Source organism: Hyalella azteca, unplaced genomic scaffold, assembly GCF_000764305.2.
Source record: "Hyalella azteca isolate HAZT.00-mixed unplaced genomic scaffold, Hazt_2.0.2 contig5366, whole genome shotgun sequence".
Classification (NCBI taxonomy): domain Eukaryota; kingdom Metazoa; phylum Arthropoda; class Malacostraca; order Amphipoda; family Hyalellidae; genus Hyalella; species Hyalella azteca.
In genome coordinates, this window is record NW_025935560.1 from 826463 (window position 1) to 846394 (window position 19932).

At 35.6% G+C, this 19932-nt stretch overlaps 2 protein-coding genes and 2 long non-coding RNA genes across 4 annotated transcripts; all 4 read left to right on the forward strand.

The window, feature by feature from the left end:
- The first annotated feature begins 2135 nt into the window (after nt 1–2135).
- On the forward strand, nt 2136–2981 carry LOC108681176 (keratin-associated protein 19-2). Its single transcript, XM_018170180.2, has 3 exons — nt 2136–2165; nt 2448–2664; nt 2833–2981. Exons 1-3 carry the CDS (start codon nt 2163–2165, stop codon nt 2835–2837), a joined length of 225 nt encoding a protein of 74 aa, XP_018025669.1. The 5' UTR covers nt 2136–2162; the 3' UTR covers nt 2838–2981.
- A 3437-nt stretch (nt 2982–6418) lies between these two features.
- Nucleotides 6419–7682, forward strand: LOC108681156 (keratin-associated protein 19-2). The gene is made up of 3 exons (XM_018170153.1): nt 6419–6470; nt 7033–7252; nt 7428–7682. Exons 1-3 carry the CDS (start codon nt 6468–6470, stop codon nt 7430–7432), a joined length of 228 nt encoding a protein of 75 aa, XP_018025642.1. The 5' UTR covers nt 6419–6467; the 3' UTR covers nt 7433–7682.
- Nucleotides 7683–10730: 3048 nt separating this feature from the next.
- Nucleotides 10731–11824, forward strand: LOC108681155. The gene is made up of 3 exons (XR_001931473.2): nt 10731–10760; nt 11306–11489; nt 11660–11824. It is a non-coding gene; the product is annotated as an uncharacterized LOC108681155 (long non-coding RNA).
- Nucleotides 11825–17973: 6149 nt separating this feature from the next.
- Nucleotides 17974–19177, forward strand: LOC125177865. The gene is made up of 3 exons (XR_007156691.1): nt 17974–18003; nt 18644–18854; nt 18988–19177. It is a non-coding gene; the product is annotated as an uncharacterized LOC125177865 (long non-coding RNA).
- The last annotated feature ends 755 nt before the right edge of the window (nt 19178–19932 follow it).

Here is a 19932-nt window from a genome sequence, read left to right on the forward strand (position 1 = left end):
CGCCTCTCCTGCCTGTAATTGTAAAATTTCCGATGAAGACAAGTAAGATGCGAACAAATCGACTCAGATGTGAACAAATAATTGGTTAGGTTTCAACAGCTGGGAACAAGCCTCAATTAGTATCTCACTAATGCTTCTATTTTCGGCTTGTTTTCGTGCGATTAAAAATCGTTCGAATCGCTGTGACTCTGAAAAAATTTCCCATAAATCGGCTAAAGAAAATTTGAAATTTGGCTCCTTGTTGGGTGAACTTGACCTGTCAGCATCGATGTCTTTTCTACCGATATTTCTTTTCAGTTAAAATGTCACCAAAATGTACCAGAACTCGAACTCAAATTCTTTTTTATTTATATTTTTTATTACTTGATTATAGCAATCGCTAGAATTTTAAATTAACTGATATTAACACACAACACCCTTTATTTGGAATTAGCCTCTGTCCTTGAAAAAGCTTGACTTTTATCGAGTGTGCTTTATCCTTTCCCATCCATGATTTAAATTGAGTCAACTTTGTCTCTCAAATCCTTGAAAAACATTGAGGTACTTTATCCATTCCCATACTCGTCTCATATTGAGTGTGCTTATATTTCATTTTCAACCAATCCATATTATTCCAAAGAAAATGATATTCCGCGGTATAATAATTGCACGCTTTCTGCACGTAAAAAAACGTTTTTCTGCATCAAAAACTTAGCTGGGGTGAACGAGAGTGTAATGTGAATTATTTGTATCATTGGAGATTAAACGTAGAAAGATCCAAGTGATTTATTGATATCTAGGCTGCATAGTACATAGAGATGCTGCCTTGCTCTCATACAGCATCATGCATAAATCAAAACCAAGCGCATATTCCTTCATTGGCCTCAGATCCCCGCCAGTATATCAGTGCGTGAGGAACTGAATGCTTTTTTTAAGTAATAATCGAGAGATTGGTTATGCATTTTTCGTGGAAGTTTATTTTATCTGCTGAATACAGTGATAAAAAACTATATCGTATCGATCGCAATATTTTCACTGAAAATATGGTAAATCTATACCGTTAGATTGCAATAGCAATCGAAATACGTGCAAATTGAGTGCATCCATGATTTCATATCCACAAAGAAAGTTCATTCATTGGATACTTAAAGTTGAAGCGGTCATTATTTTCGTACGATCGAAAATAATTTGAAAATTATTTCATTTTTTTCTTGTTCTCAGCATGATGATGCTGAGATGGGCTTCAATGATGCCGCGTTTATCATCATGCTTCAGCATAACACTCATACTTTTATTTTCATGCTTCAGCATTGTGATGTCGTGCGATGGTAGCGACTCAGCGGGATAGCCATGAGATAGGGAGTGATGATGAGAGCTAGTTAGTTATTTCATGAAGTTACTTTCTTCAGTTCAGAATAACCTCAAACATTAAATCTGAAACTTCAAATCTCGTATGAATTTCAAACTGCGGCACATTGGAAATCTGAATATAAAGGAATAAGCACGCTGTTTGATTGGTTAGGTTATTCTTGTGTGTGGTTTGTATTTTATAATAATTTATGTTAATTAACACATATGTGTTATTAATATTAATAATTATTAATAGTAATATAATTTAACACATTAATTGGCATATGAAGTTTTGCAATAAAAAGTGCACATTTATCAAAATCCCTAAATGAAGCCGATCAGTCATGGGTTTGAAAATCTCTCAAGTGATTTTAGGAGGTTGAAATCAGAGAATGTCCAATTAAAGCAATAAATATTTCAATCGACTTATAATTTAAATGTTTCACGCTTCTTAGTATTTTATCATGATTTTTAAAATTACTTTATTATGAAAACATAATTGAAATAAATTTCTGATTCTGAGCATTAACAGAGTTTTTAAGCACACGGTGAGATGAGAGTTCACAAGGTTGCATGGAATGAAAGCGGTCTATCGCTGACACACCCAAATCCACTGATTACATCAAGGCTAAGTCCGACTGAGTACTTTTCACGAGGAAAAACGAGATCCAAAGCAGCTATACTGTATAATTTATTCTCATAGTCGTCGGTGTATGTCACGCTTTTCCGTTTGGCTGCAGATAACTCGGGTCAACCGAGGCCGATCGAGGCTATATAAGGCGCTACTAGCGGGACCAAATCACCAGTTGAGTTACTCGACAGCCTCCGTCAACATGGTGAGTAACGGTGGGAGTTGCCAACAACTTGAACTAACTGAAAACTTTCAAGCTCAATTTTATGTATATTGAAACTAAATTCAACTCAATGAAATCTGTTTGTGAAAGGTTGCATTTCAAATCGAAGCATTTGCTTGTGAGTAATGCTTGAGCTGAAGATTTAATGCTTCCGTGATTACATGCGAGGAATCAAAGACAGAATATCACTATATAACTATCATGCTATGATATATAGCTACGTAAATTATGTATAATCTTTGATCCATCGTTCACGTGTTGCAGTTCCGCCTCGTCTTCGCCGTCTTGCTGCTCTGCGCCGTCGCCCTCGCGACTCCAGGCTATGGAGGATTTGGAGGAGGATTTGGCCGCGGTGGATTTGGTGGTTTCAGACATGGCGGTGGATTCGGAGGTTTCGGTGGTGGATTTGGCCATGGATTCGGAGGATTTGGACGTGGTTTCGGCCATGGTGGATTTGGTGGCTTCAGAGGAGGCTTCCACGGTATGTTAATGTGAAAATTTTTAAGTAAGTGTCTGTTATTTTATTAGCCCGATTAGATATTTGAGGAACAGCCGTGAAACATAAAAAGGAATACTAAAAAATGAAACAATCGTAATCATTTCCTGTCGTCTTTTTAAATCGCATTACAGATTTACATTTCTTCAACAGGATAAGATGGCCGGTTACGGAGAAGCCAACTTATACCTCGAGAAGATTGCCTCTACTAGATGACACAACTGAACAACCTTCTAATCTTCCAAGTCGTCTTCTGCGTTTATTTTTCTCTGGAAATATAAAAATAAAATATAAACAATTCATTCATGGTTTCATCTTGTCCTTTTCTCGGTAGCAGTGAATAGCGTCGTGAGATGAATAATTGTCACTGCAAACGAAAGATATTTTTCACCTTTTTAATTCTCTCTCTATTGAAGGTTCAGAAAGAAACTATCAACCAAGCATTTGTAAAAACAAGATAATGAAATCCTTAGAAACGAATTTCAAAATTTATAACTAAATAGAGACTTGACACTACTCTTATAAATTACGATCCCCTTTAGTGGAAGTGAGCAATGGATATAATGGATCAAACAGCTCGCAATAATTTTACGTGAACAATATTGTGGAAGTAACGATCATTTGTAACCAAACTGGCTTACTTTTAAAACTGACAGCTGCGAGACAGGTTGATGTGTAAACAGATTTTCTGAATATGAATGTAAATAACAAAATAATGTAAAGAACGCTGGAAAAAATTGAGATGGTAACAATTCATCAGGGGTTAAAAAACATGAGTTGAACATGGAATGAGTGAATGCATGATTGTAGTGGAATTTGTAGTAGCTGCTTCATTCAGCAACGGCCATTGAGGTTCCCTTTACGCGGTACCTGAAGATGAAATTTGTTCCTTTACACAAAAAAGTGGAGAATTTTTTTTAAATTCAGTGTTAATGGCTTTGTATGGAATTTGTTTGTTTATAAAGAAGGCATGCAGAGCGAATTTTTCTGTCCTTTTCCGGCGATGTATCGAATATTTACGGATCACAGCTGATCTGGCGACATAGATCATTAATCTTGAGGAGTGAGCAGGGTGATGCAAATTATTATCCATCAAGTATTATCCATCAAATTATTATCCGTGATGGATAACAACAAATTATCATCCATCAAGGTAGCCAGAACAAAGCGATTTAAAGACGATGAATTTGGTCGCTGTTTAGGAGTATCTCAACAACATGTAACATTCATAATAGAACTTGAATCAAAATTATTCGAACATACAACTCAATTTGGCAGATGGTTTTTAGATAGAGTGAAGAACTTTCAATAAACCTGAAACTTAATAAACAATTACATTTATGTAAATTCGTAAAGGTTACATTGTTACGTGACCAGTATCACTAGTCCTAACGTGAGCCTATATACTATCCTCTAAATCCAGCCACGGTTCGTTACACTTCTTGCAGATCAACACAGAAACCGGCAGGAGAATAAGGACGATCATTTATGAAACTTTCATTCATTCTACGACGATAAGGTTAACAGAGTGTTTCTTTGTTGCAGTCGGGTCAAGACTTCAGAGGTCTCTCTATTTGAGATAAAACTATTACAGACACTAAAGGTATACAATGGATCACGCATAAATTTAAACTATATCATAAAAACTAAAAGATGTCTTCACATCTTTAGCTATACATGTTCACATCACACTAATATATAACAGGTCACAATAAAGCACAATGAATTTGGTCCTATTTAAAAAATATCAAATGATTCCGTGCACAGTACACACCTGTCCCGTATGGTGGCGCAGATCGAGTGATCAATCGAGCTACTATTCCGCAATACAAAGTGGATCTGGCAACATCGCACAGACTTCCGAAGCCATTTTTTTATAAAGGGTTAATTACTCTCCTCTCTTCTTTCTATAAAATGTTCATTTCCCTTCTCTACAACATAATCTGTTCAATATTTATGAACAAGTGGATGGGCTAAAATATCAAACCGTTATCAATCACCCATATAAATAGAAACAAGTAACTCTTTAAGTGGTTGATGTGCAAAAATACTTAAAACCAGGATGACGCATAATTTTTGCACAGAATGCTAAATTCATGCAAGCTGTGTCTCTGCAGTTAAGAAGCATTTAATTTTCATGAATTAAATTATTTAAAAGGAGAATACGAGAACCAAAAAAAAGACAAATAGCAACCAAATTCTATTAAATTGAAAATCGCTGTCATAAGGTCTCTTCAAGGATTTGTACTTCTTGAGATCGATACAAAATAAAATGTATTAACTGACAAATCTCTGCCATTTGTTCACTTCAATGATGTATGATATATAAGTATCACAAATATCTTAAAACAAGCCTCTGCATTTCACCGCTCCATTGTTGGATCGCTAAACTTATGGATGAGACATTTTTACTTAGTCCGTGAAAAAAAAAAAAAAAAACTTCTGTATAACGTCTGCTTCTCCGGATTTAACTGTTTTTATTAGGGTGTTAATTATTAATTATATCAGAAAAGTGCATTTCTTTGAAGTAATTGTTTATAGTCATACGAATATATCCAAGGCTTACACAATACTCTATATAATCACGTATTGTGATTTAAAGTCTACTTATTCATTAAGTCTATAAATGTTCTACAAAAAACTTGATCCATCATTAAGTAGTTTGTTTTGTAGATGAGCATGAGTCGGTTTTAAGCGCACTGGACTAGTATCATCACTAATTTCATAAAAATATTGCCATTTACAAATGATAGCAAGATTCAAATATTTTTTGCAAGCAATAGCTGCTTTTCTCCAAGGACTTGAAAGCTGCAGTAATACTTTTTACGTTGAAATAAATTCTTCATGATACAATAAGGTTTGCCATGGATATTCCAAATATAATTGGTGTACCTCAAGGCATTAAACTGTGGAAGCTTTGAAGTGTTGGAAAAATTTATCGCATCTGATTTTATTAAATTTGCTTTGGAAAGCTTTCAATTAGTAAAAATATTTTGCACTAATAATCACATACAAGTTATCGATGTTCCTCAGAACATGAATGGCAGTATAAACTTGACCATTCGTGGTCAAATATATAAGCCAATTAGGATTCAAGTTATTTTTAACGAATGCGCGTGAATTAAGAATAAATCAAATGAGTCTTAAAATTTCATTTCCAAGCATAAAACTTATTTATGAAAAAAAATCTGTTCATAACTGGAAATAGCATTATCGGTAATTGGATTTTCACTGGGCCTATACTTTCAAAAAAAGTTAAGAGATCGTAAGTTCATCCGCCAATCATTGACGGCCTTTCAAGCAAAATCCACCAATAATAGACAAGTAAAATAAAGCGTAAGTACTTACGTTTACTTAGCGAGTTTTGAAAGTATGGGCCCTGGTCGATATCTTTATTATTTTAGAGATAAACAATGAATTCTACATTATATCTTAGCAATACCTCGCTGCTTGATTCTCAGATTTTTTTATTGGAATAAAATCGTAAATATAATCATTATGATAAAGGAACCTCTAGAAACAACAAAGAAATTCAGTTTTCAAGGTTTAATGAGTTGACAACCTTCGTGTCGCCAACACACCCTGATCTGCTAATCATCTCAAGGCTGCGTCCCGGCAGGCCATTTCACCAGGAACAAGTTCGGACCAAGGCAGTCATATATCACATTTATGTGACGTGCTTCCGTTGGAGTGAAAACCAGCTCAGTCACCGAGGCCGCTTGTGGCTTTATAAGGCGAAACGAGGGACAGCAAAGCACCAGTTGAGTTACTCGACAGCCTCTATCGACATGGTGAGTAACATGCAAGCAGAAATAGAACGCGTATAGCACTATTTTCAGTCCGAAATGAATTTAAAACAATTTAAATGATTTTCAAGGTGTGATGCGTCGACAGCCATTGTGGTGCTAACGCGCCCTAACATTTTTAAATTTGAATCAATTTAAATCTTTACTACCACTTTAAATTTGCTGTCAGAGACTGGAATTTAGGCTCAACGTACGTGCGAGCTTGATATTGAATGATGAGAATTAGTTCTTATCAAGTCAGTATTGGTGGTGGGTGACAAAAATTGTTCCATCAATAATAATCACAGTTATATCTGAACTATTATCATGAACATTTAGTAAATTTTAGGAAAATGTATAGTTTCCTGAACCATGATTGCCCCTGTTATCTTGAAAAAAAAATACAGTCAATGACATTCCTACAAAGTTTGTCTCTTTACGCCCCATAGTAGGAAATTCATTCAAGCGTAATTCCATGTGTTATAAATGAGGGAAAATACAGGAATAATGATAATATTAGCACTTATAGTGCATGTGAGACTTTCGTTCACGTGATTATTTACTGCAGTTCCGCCTCGTCTTCGCCGTCTTGCTGCTCTGCGCCGTCGCCCTCGCGGCTCCAGGCTATGGAGGATTTGGAGGAGGATTTGGCCGCGGTGGATTTGGTGGTTTCGGACATGGCGGTGGATTCGGAGGTTTCGGTGGTGGATTTGGACATGGCTTCGGCGGTGGATTTGGACGTGGTTTTGGCCATGGTGGATTTGGAGGCTTCAGAGGAGGCTTCTACGGTGAATGAACCTAAAGGGCTTATCTGTCAAATTAGTTTATTTTGAGAAAAGAAAATTAATCCGACAGTAATTTGAGTTATTTGCTCACATGACGTATTTCAAGCCACCAATTAACATGACTTAATTATTTTCCGAATGAAGCTATCCCTCACGATTTGTTCTTCTTTCCCTACAGGTTAGGATGGTTATAGAAGAAGCATTCAACTACTGACGACTTCCTCAACTCCAGCGCAAAAAGCAAAGATGATTTCGGCTACGAAAATTATTCATACGGATTCGTCATCAAAATGAAATAAAGATTTTTTAAACCTTTTTTACATAAACATTTTAACCTGTTAGCCTTTCGACTTTGTCTCTTTTAATATAACAAAATCTATAGATGATGCCGAATGATTTCTTATCACGAGAATTATTAAAGATTTCAATAAACGAACTTCATCTAAGCACCTCGCTGCCATCCTTGCTTGAAATCAGCCAGTAGAATTAATATCAGAAGAATCTTCCGTGTGCAAAAGTGAGAAAAAATTACTTGTTTATTGAAGTATGATAAAAAGCATTTTAAGAAATTAATTGAATTTCGGTGCCTGTTATGTAATCTTCCAAGAAAAATGCGCTAAGTCTCAGCGCAAATCTGCATTGGCAATGATGATCAGTTTTTTCAGGAAACTACAATCTGTAGATAATCTTTCTCCATATGCGCAAAGCGCAATCCCCATTCTTAAATACGTTGTATTTTTATAGTGAAAACTTTCATTTGAGGTTGCACATTTTTGAAGTGAGAGTATTGACATGATTAAAATTTCATTGAAAACTAAGAGAAATTGAAATTTAAGGTAATCTATAATGGTATATACTTTCTAACCGGAGTTTAGTAAATTTTAGCCGCACATGAGCAAACCTTTAGTTTCAGGAATGCTATAGTTAATGACGATTTACCAAACAATGCAAAATAGTGGTTTAACGCAATGTTATATGAACATTATACATTAAATATCAATAGAGTGTTTCGTCCCGTGATTCATGAGTGTGGAACAGGTAGTACATGTTGTCTTTTAATGATTTGATTTTTTATATTGGGAAATAACAACTGATTGCCGTTATTTGAAATACAAAAGTGCATGCATACAGCGTTGAAAATAAATAAGGAACGCGAAAACGCGCATGCAGCATAAGAAAGTTCAGGAACAGCTAGGTATTGCAATTTATGATATAAGGTGGTGAGGAATGGAACACGAGTATGAAGGAATAAAAAGGTATTCAAAAAATTTACCTCTACTTAGCGCTAGAAGCAAAAAAAATGTTCTGTAATGGAAGAAAAATATGTGTGTACATACCGCATGTACTTATGTACAACTTTAATTAGGAAAAACTCGCAGAAAGATCAGAAGGGCAGAGCAATCACTTGCAGAAGGAAGTCAGGTAATAATGAGTTGAAATAAATCATTTCTATTATAATCGTTTTACCTTTCAAACAGATTCACAAGCGCATGTAAGCCGATTTCGAACGCATGTCATTCTACCGAGTAAATTTATAGGTCTATAAATCCTTATTACATCAATTAAATTTTTATTGAAAAGTACGAATGCAGCTGCGATATACATAAACGTGTATTATGTAAATGGGTAAAAGAAGAATGATGGAGAAGGAGAGGTTGTTGAGAATAGAGGCCGGAAGGTTGTAAAGAAGCAAGCAATAATTATAATAACAATAATAATAAAAAAGACAAATATTTATGGCTTGAGAGATCCAAATGTCTAATGCAAACTTCAACGAATCCAGTGCAATAAACGGGGCACAGCAATAATCGACCAAATAACTTCCCTCGTGAACCTTACTTTTTCTCTATTTTCATCCTTTACCCTAAACATTAATTTTCTCATCCCTCTAGCCTCTGCCCCGATATTGCTGCTACCTGACCCTGCTTAACTCTCCTCCTGCCTACACTAAGGGTATGCACACATGCAGTGATTGCAGGTTGCCAGCGTGCTGGTTACCTGCTCCGGCTGGCGCATGAAACCATAGAATATAGAAGCCTATTCGGACAGGTTTTCACTGTGAACACTTACATTATTATCCTATGTTCATTCTTGTGACAGGTTGGAGCAGGTTGCCCGCGCGGGCAAACCTGCTCTCACTGTGTGCGTACTCCTAACGAATGTGAGACGCGTGGCAGTTAGCATATTTAAAGGCCTGACAACTGAATGTCTGTTTCTGTGTCACCATCACACAAACCTCAACATTAGGCATGAAGTGAAAAGGTTTCAAAATTAGGTGATGTTCTACTCACTTGTGAATGCAGAATTTGATATAATAGACTTTATAATCATGAGCACTTATAAGACAAAAGAGATGAAATTTTTATTTCTATGGTTTGATGTGTTGTTTATCTTTTATTTATTCCAGTTTCTTGCTCGCAAGTTTATATATAGGCTCTTTGAAACAACCCTAATCCAACGAAACGGCACATTGCGAGAGTAAACTTTTTCAAGCATACATCATCTTTTTTAGGCTGGCTGATAAATTAATAGAGAGTGACGAAATGTTCAAAATTATTGACTTGTTACTTGATAAAAAAGAAAAAAAAAATACTTAAAGGATGGCCCAAATCTATTAATTTAATTCCGACCAGGAATCAACTCATGACGCCATTCAAGGAATAAGTATGAACTTAAATTACTAAGCTTTTCAAATTATTTACACAATCATTAAAAAAGTCAAAACATGATTAGGTGATTAGGACAAAACATTTCAGTTATCATTTATTTATGTTTGATCAAATCAAGATGCATTTATATCTATTTTATTTAATATCGGAATCTAACCAAAAGGTGCATCATGTTTTCTCCTTAATCTCATCTAACCAGAACTTACCTTTAACAGATTTGCTGTAATTGTCTGACTGGCATTCAAGTGAACAGCCTGGAAGTAGTTACCGTGCGTACTTTATTCCTGCACTTCATATATTATGGTGCGAGTTGTGTTACTAGGCATTTGATCATACAAAATTTGTACAAATAAACTGATCTTATGCTCATACGCAAATAAAAATTATTTTATTTCGCCAGAAATTCATCTCACAATTAAGTTAGGTCAAGTCTTTTTTTGTATACAGAAACTAATTTGCATATATGCTACTATATATTCAAAAGCATACGTATATTATACTTCCCTTAATAACTGCCGGGGTGAGTTGACCTCATGGATAATGTATAGTTTGAGGCATGCAGGACAGGCGTTACTAACAGGCATTAGTATAGTTACTGACTGGTCGGTCTATACTCTATAGTTTCCAACAATAGAACACTACTCCTGGTAGGATTCTTGTCCATGAACAATTACGAAGTGGAATTTTACATTGGATATTTTTCAACGAACTCTGTTAAATGTCGCGATTTTCGTGTGAGTGAAACAATCGAGGGCAACCGAGGCCGCTCGCGGCTATATAAGGCGCATTGAGAGAGCCCAAGTCATCAGTTGAGTCCCTCGACAGCCTCTCACAACATCATGGTGAGTAGCACTAAAGTTTAATTGCGTTAACCAGTTTAGAATGAATAAGACACGAGACTCGTAAAATGTTAAATCTTCCCTGAAAAAAATTTAGGAGCAACCCTTGAGGAGGCAAAAAATTTGATACGATCATATTTTTTTAATCTAACTATTTTCTTAAATTTTATTATCCGACAGTAGACATAGGCATGAGACAAAAAATAATTGAAGTCATTAATAAAAGTCGGAGAGTTCAAGTCGAACTGAAAATGACATTCAAAGTCGCCTTCGGAAATAGTATTTTTTCAATGATCGGATTAAGCGTTGAGGAGACAATGATGAAACTATGACGCCTAAATCATGTCCTACTTATTTGTGGCGTCAATAATTTACATTGAACTCATAATTGCGCTTCTAGCTTGGAATTCAGCAGAGCATCAGGTCTAATGCAAACGCCTAGGAATATTAAGCATCTTTTCCAACTGATATAAGGAATCAGATTAATTAAGTCCGAATCCTAATGTAGATGATTTACCGAGTGCTCATCACTATGTACATCGTCGCAGTTCCGCCTCGTCTTCGCCGTCTTGCTGCTCTGCGCCGTCGCCCTCGCGGCTCCAGGCTTCGGCGGTTTCGGTGGCGGATTTGGACATGGCGGTGGATTTGGTGGCTTTAGACACGGCGGTGGATTTGGAAAATTCGGACATGGTTTTGGCCACCACGGTGGATTCGGTGGCTTCGGGTTTCCTTGTAAGAGAACAAGATAAGCTAAAACGTTACCGTTAAAACCAAGCAGACAAATAAATCAGACTTAATGCTCAACAATGATCTACAAAATTGACTACTGAAATTATTGCTCATTATTATTATTATTTTTATTTATTCAAGTGTTAATTTAATCCATCATTCCCCCCAATCAGGGTGATACGTTGGAAAGGAAGACTTTTCAGCCGCTCATGATTCCCCTCAGCTGGACGTACGCTCGCTCTAACCAACTTCTTCTCATTTTATTATTTTTGAGATGTCATTGATTTTCTGCGATCTAGTGTACGACGCAAATATAATTTAAACAAATCTGAAGTATACATTTATTCTTTTTATCCTCAAACAATTAGTCGGAGGAATTTGGTAGAAATATAGCTGAATTTGAGCGAGAATAAAGATTTCGAATGAATTACGCCCCAGAAAAAATATTTTCCCTCAAGTTAATGAAATTCTTTAGGAACTTTTGTGCATTTGTATATGTATGTGTCAGTCTCACGTGAAGCCCATCATGATGGATGTCATAACGTGGATATCGTGAGCAGATCTGATAGACAATACTTTTGCTTGTGTGAAATTGAATGATAGTTATTCAGCCACATATTGAAATAATTTCTAGGATAACCCAAAGTCTATTCACCAGTTACGAAAGAAAAACCAGCTTCCCGGATAACCCGCAGCAGGATCTACTTGACACGCGTTGTTAATTAACCCGCTATATTCGTCATGGGAGAAACGGAGCAATCACACAGATCTCATAAACTCATAAAATTTGTTCTTTTACAGTTACAGTTGAATTTAAGAACAATTGTTGAATTAAACAACACTTAAATGCCCCTACCCAATCGGATTGTAAATATGCGGATTTTTGGTAAAGTGCCAACTCCGAAAGCTTTATTTCTAGGGGTTTGTATAGCGTGTAATTTCATCGAGCGTTGAATTCTATGAAATGCTTGCATTCTCAATACGCAAATGATTCAAAGGAGGCTTGGAAATTTCCTCTCAATACGGGGCGGCTCCATGTAAAAGTTTCAACTAGGCAAATTTTGCTATTCACTCGTTGATCGTGGCAAGAAAATCGATAAAGAATAATGTATTCTCCAGTTAAAGTAATGATTTGCGGTGTAAGTTTACTCTGTTCCACTATTCTGTTTAAGACCAATCGTTGAGAAAAAACAGTGTTTCAAATGCTGCACATTAGCTATGCTTACACGTCTGAAAGTCAAACGGATTGAGCAAATGCCGCCATTATTGCATGGGTGCCTTCCTTTTAGGAGACCGGATTCTTCAAGACTGTTTTGAAACTGTGTGGTTTTGCTTTGGCTTACAAATGTAATTATGTTTTTCATCGATGCAAATAATTTGTAACATACCTGCAGTTCAACAGTGGAACTCTACTTTACCGAATGCGTAAACAAATGGTCGAGCATCATCATGGTTGTTAAACCGTATTTATTGCCTTACAGTTACATGTTGGTAAATACGAATATGATATGAATGATTCAAATTATAGTGATCACACGTCTGTCAGCATGGAGTTGAAATGCCAGCACATATACATTATGTCCTTTTGCTCTACCGCCCGTATCTTTACACGAGAGAAACATTCTTATAGCCGCTGCGTGATTCTGATTTCAAACATTCAACTTTCCAAACTTGTTTTTCGTCCAAATTTACACTTTTTCATCATACTATGAAAATAATTACACTTATTAAAATGTTCTCCTGTGGCACAATTTAAAAAATCTTCGCAATTTCCATTTATAAATCAAATTTTCTATAACAACTAATGAAGTAGTATCTGAGTTTTGATGGAATAACTGTGTCTTTTACGAATAGATTGAATTAAGATACAATATCAGTCAGTTCTCTTCCTCTAATTTATTAATTTTGGATTCATTTATGCGAGTATTAAGGTTTGAACCTTTCGTTCCAATGTATTATTGAGTTGAAATTCCAGTCCCTTCAAAATTGACGTGATTTTATCTGGCCCCTTCGTTTTGTAAATTTCGTGCCAGTTCGAGGTGTGAAAAAGATATATTTCATTCAAATTTGTTTTTACCTAATTTTTACGTGCAATTATATTGTATACATTATCGATTGGTATTATGAAAATTTAATTGGCACATTGTGCAATCAATTATATGATTTCTGAGGAAACTACCTGGAATTAATACAGATTTTAGTCACACAACAATTTTGCGTAAGATGTGATCGGATTTTTGTTAAAATTTGATACTATTACCAAATTTCAGAGATGGCTTGGTTCTTAATACAATTTATGCGTGATTGATAGGTTTGGAAAAATTTTAAGTTCCGATTTCCATGCACAGAAATTACATTGCATCCATTTTCAGGCTACAATCAATCTAGAATTATGCTACGTCGATGTTTTGCCCTATTCTTCCTTGAATTCGATTTTCCATAATTCATTTGCTTTATTTGCTGTTTTGTTGTTTTCAATTCTTCCTCCTAAAAAATAATCGCTGCAATTCTTTTTAATATAGTTGCGCGTCACTTTTCCAAGAGGAAACGTGATTTAAAATTTTTCTTATTTCGCAAGGAAACTTTTGAAGGACTTTCTTCTAAAAGTATCTTTGCATACCCGTGTTATATTTTGTACATAGATGTTTTTTGAGATCTTCAGTGTCAAGTATTCTGTAACTTGAGTCAAGTTACCAAGATTTCTCATAAACTATTCTTGCAAGTGAATGAACAATTTAAGTCAGCAATTATCTATTGAATTATTTTAATCACGTAAATTATGAAATATTGCATTTTTCGCTTCCATCATTATTTAGTAGATTTAAGACGGCTATTTCTTATCAATATTAATGATATTGTGAAATGTTTTTAAGAACTTGTTCATGTTCGGCGCGGATCCCGTTTTCTTGCATTTCTCTCACACAAGCGTAAAATTTTTGTTTCATTTTCAAATCGAGTTTTGAAATTTTCCATCATATACATTTGAAAAATTGTAACTATTGTTAATGATTTATGCAAGCAATTTTCTTTGGAGGTGATGCACTCTTACTTCCATTTCAACACAAACCCTATTTTGTGTGGACTTTAAGAGTAAAAATAACACATGTGTGTATAATTTAGTCATGATTCCTGTCCAACTTCTTAGCCTTATCTGCATGTTAATTAAAGTTTTGCTTGCGCTTCTGGCGAGTCCTGGACTTTCACCGCGTATATAATATGTTAATTAGTTAAATAGTTTAGGTTTGCAGAAAATAAGTGATGTTACAAGGAAGGCTGAGGAAAAATTTTCGGTTTCTATTGTTATAAAATATCAAGTATTGGGAATTGTGGCCGAATAATAGATGACAAACAAACAAACAAACAAAGCTTTATAAAAATATCTTCCCAATATCCTTGGTGACCAGAAACGGTGGGGCGCTCAAACGACTGATCGAAGATGCTCTCGCGAGCGACGTTTCTACGGCGTTCTCTTCTCATAACAACTGAATTGTGACAATTAACTTGTTCAAATGTTTTGTTTTGTCCATTATTATCGTGCAGAAAATAACTGATAAATATTGGCTGAGTTAAGATAGGGAAACTTGCCTAAAAGTATGGTCTACTTTTGAACTCATTGCCAATAAGTCAATTTTCCTACATGACAACTGGAATTTCATAACTTGCTCTCTTTTTCGCATATCCGAAAAATGCGACTTGGTTAGCATATCCGAAAATGCCCCCAACTAGCCCTTGGTTAGCAAGGGCTAGTTGTTAGCAACAGCATTCTCGGATGATATCATCAGGATGATTGCTTCCTGATGATATTTCCAACTGTACTAAATGATAGATCAGGCTCCTTGGATATTATTCGATACCCCGTCCGTTTCTTGTGACAATCTATGATCTTTTGACGTAAATCTGTCGCCAACTCTCAAGTTTTAGCCATTTAAAATTAGATTTTAAAGATGAAGCTGAATAATATCTTCACCTGGACACAAAATCTCGTAAACAATAGTGAACAGCTCTGATTGGGCAATTAGATAACATTATAAGGTTAGTAGAACGTCTGAAGTGAAAAGCGAATTTTGAGTACTTCAAAAAAGTTATTTTTGTTTATTTTTGAACATGTACCCAATACTTTTGCGTGGGTTAATTTTTCTATTTGTTGAATAAAATCTAAACAATGCATACTTTTCAATATCCTCTCTATATAATGTTTATAGCACCATTAGCAATATATTGACCAAATATTATAAAAAATCTCGCACTTGAACTTGAGATATGAAGAAAATTGCAATGTATCCAATACTTTTGCGAGCCACTGTAGGTTGCAGGATCCCTAGAGTCTTATCAATGTATCTTAGCCTCAGACATTTCTTATATGTAAAGGTTAGTCGTGTAGAAGCACTCCGTATTTTCAAAAGAAGAAACTATTCTCCGTTTCGCTACAGCTATCTCTATACGGTATAGGGTGCAATTGCCCTTGTTTATGACAACAGCTTTTCAAATCTCATAATCGATTTTTTTTTCACTTCCATCAATTCCATCAATCGCTCTGCTGTTGCTCGAGACAATAGCTTATTTAATTATGGTCTACGTGGAATCATTCAAAGTAAATAAAATTTGACCAGGCTTGCAGTTTAGTTTCGCGATTAATCATTGAATTGCAGACAGATATTAAAGATAGAAGTTAAAATGACGTAAATTTTGGCAATTGAAGAGATTGGACGAGTAAGAAGACAACCAATTAGTATCATACGGGAATACAAAATTGAGAAATCAAAATATTTTATCAAGAATAGCAGCCCATCATTCCCCGATTCCCTCGTGAAGTTCGTTGTCGGTAAGATACCCAGCGACGAAGAAACCTATAGCTCACGGCATCTTAGGTTAGATACTCTGCGAAGTTCAGCTTTCCTTGAGATTAAAATAATATTTATGACACCTAAAATTTACAATTGGAAGATCCTTAGTAACTAACAGTCCAGTAAGGACATCAGTTTTCAAGCAAAACAAGGGAAGTTCTCACTCTCCGTAAACGACGATGTTTGACAGATAAACGCAATCTGTTAAACTAATTTAATAGACGAGATAGAACGTAACTTGCGGAGAAAAATTATAACGGGAAGCGTCTGGGTCAAAAATTATCTCGGTTGTTTACAGACGAATCACTCTGAAAATTGGTACACTCATGTAAAATAGAAAAAATTGCCTTTTGTTCACGTGAATTTTCCGAAAAAAATGAAAGAAAACGTGAAATTATTAGAAAACGGCCAAAAAAGGGGGTACTGTTGAAATATATCTAGTACTAAGATTTTCAAGCTACAACATCGAGACACGAATCATTCGATGCGTAAGGTCTTTATCTACAAAACTTCCCTGCCTTCCTTTTTGAAATTCTAATTTATGTGGAAGTGGATGGCATTTTTCCTAAATTTTCGGAAATTTTTCGATTTTCCTCCGCCACCCCTCTTTTTTTGCCGAATAAAATTCAAACTTTAATGAAATTATAAAAACCGGGAAGAACGTTTTGTAGATCTTTTCATTGCAAATTGAATGACATATGTCTCATTGTTGTAGCTTTAAAACTCTAGGGGGAGATCAGTTTGCAGTGACTATAAGTTAACTTTTCAGTAGGGCCCGACAAAGTCGCGCGCGCCTCGAAAAAGACATTCAAGGGTATTGGAGCTCAATTTCTGTCAATGATGGCGCGAACGACGGCACGAGAACCATTCCATATGACTGCAGGCAGATAACTGAGGCACAGCGTGTTCAGACTAGCTATTTAAGTATGCTACCGGTAATTTCGGCCTATCTTAACTGTTAAATAATTCTGCCACCCCTAACCCTTTCGCGATCTGTCGTGAACGCATAAATCAACGTACAGAGATGGTTTTGGTACCGTTGGATAGGTCAGAATGTCAGCTTTAAGATGAGTATAAAAACCGAAAAAATGAAAATTTTCGATTTTGACCCAGACGCTCCCCTTAAGTACTAAGAAGGTTTACATCGAATTCATTCGATTGCCAACCTCTGATCTGAGGATAATGGAGTGCAACGTTAGCTTTAATATACTGTCGGTTTGGAGAAATGTCACTGTTTATTATATGGCTTGTTGATAATATCCATTCAAAACTTATGATATTTTAGATTTTAGCTTTTCATCAATGAAGAATAGGATAAGGCTTTGGAAAAATATTATCCACTCAAGTGTCTCCAAACTTCACTCTATTAAATGAATTTTTGTAGAAGTGATAAGACTCGAGTGATAAACTTGAGTCTTTTGTACTCTATGTAGAATTTATTTAAAATCGTAAATGTCAGGTGACTACGAGAAAAATGTACTATCGTTTCAATCCGGACAGTAAGCGATCACGCAGTGGAATTGGACAATGGAGGCATGTAACTTTGTTGTGTCACGATTTTACCTACAAACGACGCTATTCAGGTCAACCGAGGCCGCTCGTGGCTATATAAGGCGCACCGAGAGAGTACAAGTCACCAGTTGAGTCCCTCGACAGCCTCCGACAATATGATGGTGAGTTGAATAGAAGCTGATCTGAGAAATCAGGTCATTGCGGAAACAACATAAACTAATATAGAAAGGGATACATTTCTGAATTTATATGAATTTGAGTAAAATAACTATTTAATTTTTTTTGCGAACAATTGTTAGCATTGGTACAATTTCTCGTTACTACAAATCTGACTCTAGAACAGTAAAATAAGTACCGACCTAACATTTTGATTCAAAAATTCTTCAACAAAACAGAAGTGAATGTGACTTGACCACAGCTTTTACGGAACCTAACTGAAAAAGTAATATATATCAATATTTTTTACTTTATTCGTTGCCATAGGATTTTGTGGGACTCATATTACTGGTATCAAGATATTCCGGGCAAATTTTGTGGTGAAGATTACTGCCTTCCTGCTCTTGATGGTTAAATCTTTTATTTGCCAGCTAATTATACTTATTTCAACGCAGAAAATTAGTTTTCCAAAGAAAAGTGAATCCGTCCTACATAAACGCAAGATTTAGCTCCTCCATTGTCCCATGGCCTAGGCCAACAAAAGTTATTAATAACTGACGACCTCTACCCATAGAGTATTCAATTAATAATTAGTGTCTACATGATTGTGAAGTGACCATGACTAAAACATCGTCATCGTCGCAGTTCCGCCTCGTCTTCGCCGTCTTGCTGCTCTGCGCCGTCGCCCTCGCGGCTCCAGGCTTCGGTGGTTTTGGAGGATTTGGCCACGGTGGCTTCGGTGGTTTCGGACATGGTGGTGGATTCGGGAAATTCGGAGGTGGATTCGGACATGGCTTCGGAGGAGGATTTGGACATGGTTTCGGCCACGGTGGATTTGGTGGCTTCGGGTCTCACTGTAAGGGACAAATTATTGTAATTTTTGCTTTACTATGATCTTGAACTACTGTACGAGACACTCAAAAAAGAGTCAAAAAGAGAATTAATTTTCTGGATTTTTGCTTGCCTAATATAAACTTTTCCCACAACAGGGTGAGGGGCTGTGGAGATCAAACTCTTCAGCCTCATACGACCACTCCAACTGGACGACACGATCGAACGAATTTCTTCAATTATTTTATTTATGATATTTTCGTGACATTTTATTTTCTTACTCAGCAAAAATAAAGGAATAAATTTAAGAAAATTTTATTTTTCCAATTTGAATCGAAAACAATTAGCTCTAAGCAAAAAAATGAAAGCGGAAAAAATATTATATTTAAATAAACGATCTTACAAGTTATTTAAGAGGCCTATCTATTTTATTTAAAAGAGTTTGCTCCCAATCAACTCATGCAGACGGAAATGACTGAGTAGACAACTCTTATTGGACAGCAGAACATGAGTCAGATTAAGGAGATATTTACTTCCGCAACCTATTTAGTATTTAGCTATTTACTTATTCAATTGGTCGAATTAAACAACCTGATCATAGTGTCTAAGCCAACAATGATAATTGCTAACAAGTACATCTTAAATTCAGTTAAAGAGACATATTTTATCATTCTTGACACTTAGTTGGTTATTATTATTCGTTGAACAAAGTGTACAACTAAACACTAAAGCATGAAATGTGAAAAAACTGCGCGGCAAATGCACGAAAATTACGAAAAAATTTACTATCATATTTGTTTAATCAGCTTTCCACTACACCGTGGAATTAACTGAAATTAAAATTTAATCATAGAGAAAGCATTGTAATTAATCACATGTACGACGATAATATTTTCTAATGTATAGGCCAGTTACAAGAGGAAAAGGATAACTTATTAAGAGGGAAATATTACTATTTCCCTCTTAATATTAGAGGGAAATTCCTATCCTATTCCCTCTATTATTCTTAGAGGGAAATATTATTATTTCACTCTTAAACTTATTTCCCTTATCCCTATCCCTTATTAAGAAGGATAACTTATTAAGAGGGATAACTTATTATT